The following is a 2,949-nucleotide window of genomic DNA, read 5'->3' as shown; positions in this document are numbered from 1 at the left end:
AGGCAGAATGTGCAGAAGGAAAAGACTGTGGAAATTGAGAAATCAGCAAAGGAAGGAACCAGGAATGAGGAGAAAGGTAGAAGACACACAAGTGTCTACCTCTTGCTGCCTCTCCCATTTCTCCTTCCAAAGATTCTTAGAAATCTGAGATAGAGCTCACAGCAATTTCACTTTTATCTTGAAAACTAAGGTGGCCCCAGCAAGTTGGGGCCCTTGGCAAATGGACATTGCAGCTAAGTTAGCAGTAACCTACAATTTAGATTCTAAATGTTCCCTTTCAAAAAAGTTTGTTTTCTCTAAATATCTACCTAGAGCATCTACGTTAGACAAATTCACCAAACAATCCTTCCATTTTTTTTCCACTTTATTTTACTGCAGCTATAGGATACAGAAAGAAATACTTTTCTACTTGACCAAGGATAAGTGGCAACCAATAGTCAGAGTTTGTGTTTGAAATCAGATCTGAGAGATGCCAAAGTGAGCCTGCTATTATAAGGCAGGCACAATTCTGGCCCTGAAAAAGTCTGGATTCTAGTAATGGTGATGTTTCTGACCTTCTTTAAGGGAAAAAGAAGTTTTTATATTAAGTTTTCTTATTAGACTAATTGAATTATAAAGTGCAAAAACATTTTGTATTACATAATACAGAAACAAAAACTTGTTTTGAGTTGAAAATATTTAAACTTATGACCTATAAATGTATGAGACATAGACTATACTTGGAAAATAAATGTTTTGATAAAATATTTTTAGTTTCTCAAGTCCCAGTGTGACATGGGAAAAATAAAGCAGTATTCTTGGATGAGACAAAGAAAAAGAAAAGGAAATACACCAAGTTTTCAAACAACATATTTAGGATAAAAGACCTTTTTATTATGACTTTTAGAAATAGCTCTGTAACCATATTGTGCATATTTCAATGCACATCTGTGGTTTGTTCTTCCAGCATTGTGCCTCTAAAATTAGAAGGCTCCACTTGGAAGAATGCCACAGTAATTATGAAAAGGGCTATAGCCTAACAGGGACTGAGACCAGTACAGAAGACAGACGAGGAAAGAAACTCTGGGTGATTTGGGCTAAAATTCAGAAACCATCTGTTTAACTCTTGGTATAAATGGAATAAAATCAAACCTTAGGATATTTAAAACCAAATAAAAGCAAGGATGATTCTTGCATTCAGAAATAGCAAAAAACATTTTTAAAATATTCTATATAGTTTTGGGATTACAGATTCATGATGATAAACATTATAACATAATAACTATAAATTATATTTGTTAATAACATTCTATGACTTCAGCTATTGATTCACTCAATATAAATTTGCTACATATCTGTTATGCACTAGCCCAAGCATAGGTGCTGTAAGAGATAGGAAGAAAATAATGATAACTTACTGACCATCTAATATCACAAATATTTTGGATCACCTCATTTATTTCTCATAGCTACCTGCCAGCTAATCAAGCCTTAGATAGGTTGATGTGTCACAGGAGATAAGCTTGAAAGTGTCAGAGCAGCCTTCAAAACCTACATCTGTCTACACTGAAAGCCCTCACCCTTGCTACTATGCCACATTGTTTTCCCAGAGAGAAGAAAGGAATGAGAAAGACAAAGCCACAGCCGCAAAGGATCTTGGACACAAGGATATAAAACAGTATCTGGATTTACGTATCTGTAATACAAGCTTCATAGGAGAGGATTCAAGTGTCAGTGGAGTTCATCCCTCTGGCCTCAGGCTGAAATTTCAACTAAGCCTGGAAGAATGGGTAGGAGTCACCCAGGCAGAAAGAAAACTAACTTAAATTCCAAAATTAATCATAAAAATATGATTTCTTGGACTTAAAAAAGGAACATGAGTCAAACAGAATCACTAAAGGAAGTCCTTCCTTGAGAGATGTCTCCTCTGGTTCCTTAATATTTCAAGCCCTTTCTCCCTACACACGCACACACAGACATATACATCACATACATCCATACAGACAGACAGAGTAAGCAAATAAAGATATATAAAAAATCGCTTCTATAGTTTTGAAATAGCATTATGTAAAGATTTAACTAATAACTTTGGCTAATAATCCATGTTTTGACAGAAAGCAGGGGAATGGTAGGCATTTGCTGAGTCACAGGCCTCTGGAGACATAATTCTGAGGAGACTGAATCAGAAGGTGGGGTTGCAGTGGGGCTGACTGCACAATTGAGGGAGCCTCTGTGCTTCTCCACGAATGAAGGACAATTGTTAATACTCCCGAGAGACATGTGGAAAGATGAAGAAAAGCCAATAATAAAATCCCGTGAAAATTGGAAGAGTACATCCCTGCGTAGTCCACCAACCCTTTCCTGGCTTTTGAAAGCACAGATTCTCAGTTCTGTGTCCTCCTGTGTCATGAGGTAAGCTTCCCTTCAGAGAGGTTACCTTTCACGTTCACAGAACAGCTTGTTTAAAATATTTAAAGTTGGAGTGTGTGTGAAAGGTCATAGTGCGCATGAGGAAGAATGAACCCGGGGTAAAAACATGTAACATTTGAAAAACAAACAAAGTGATATAATAACCTTTAGCAACGGCTCCTACCAAAATTTGGTCAAAAAATGTACTTTCTGAACTTTATGATAATGAGCTCTTTGAAAAGTAAAATTAAATAATAAAAAGTTAGCATGTACTTTAGACTGTCATTTCAGAAAATTATGTGACAGTTTAGAAGAAATACAGCTTTTCTATGACTTCTACAAAAATAATGATGCAATGATATCAATTGCTGCCACAAAAGAGGAGCAGAAAACTACTTAAATTTCTGGCTTATTTACGCAACCAGAGACCTCTAGATAAGCTCTTGGAAAAAAAAAAAAAATCAGTTTTTAGAGAACAAAGTTAAAGAGAAACAGCAAATAAAAATTTACAGTATTTGCGAGACAGGGAGGAGAAGGAAAATCTTATATCCTTCCCTTCAT

General features: G+C 35.8%; 1 protein-coding gene across 1 annotated transcript in view; it reads right to left on the bottom strand.

The window, feature by feature from the left end:
* The window catches only part of LOC105826662 (24-hydroxycholesterol 7-alpha-hydroxylase), a 111,112-nt gene that overhangs the window by 56,449 nt on the left and 51,714 nt on the right, over window positions 1–2,949 (bottom strand). The window contains exon 7 of the mRNA XM_012664665.1: window positions 1,062–1,094. Within this exon, the coding sequence (XP_012520119.1) occupies window positions 1,062–1,094 (33 nt within the window). The remainder of the gene's footprint in view (window positions 1–1,061; window positions 1,095–2,949) is intronic.

The sequence above is a fragment of the Propithecus coquereli genome, unplaced genomic scaffold, assembly GCF_000956105.1.
Source record: "Propithecus coquereli isolate 6110/MARCELLA unplaced genomic scaffold, Pcoq_1.0 Scaffold90, whole genome shotgun sequence".
Classification (NCBI taxonomy): Eukaryota; Metazoa; Chordata; class Mammalia; order Primates; family Indriidae; genus Propithecus; species Propithecus coquereli.
Note: the sequence above shows the minus strand (reverse complement) of the source record. Positions and strands in the feature narration are given on the sequence as shown.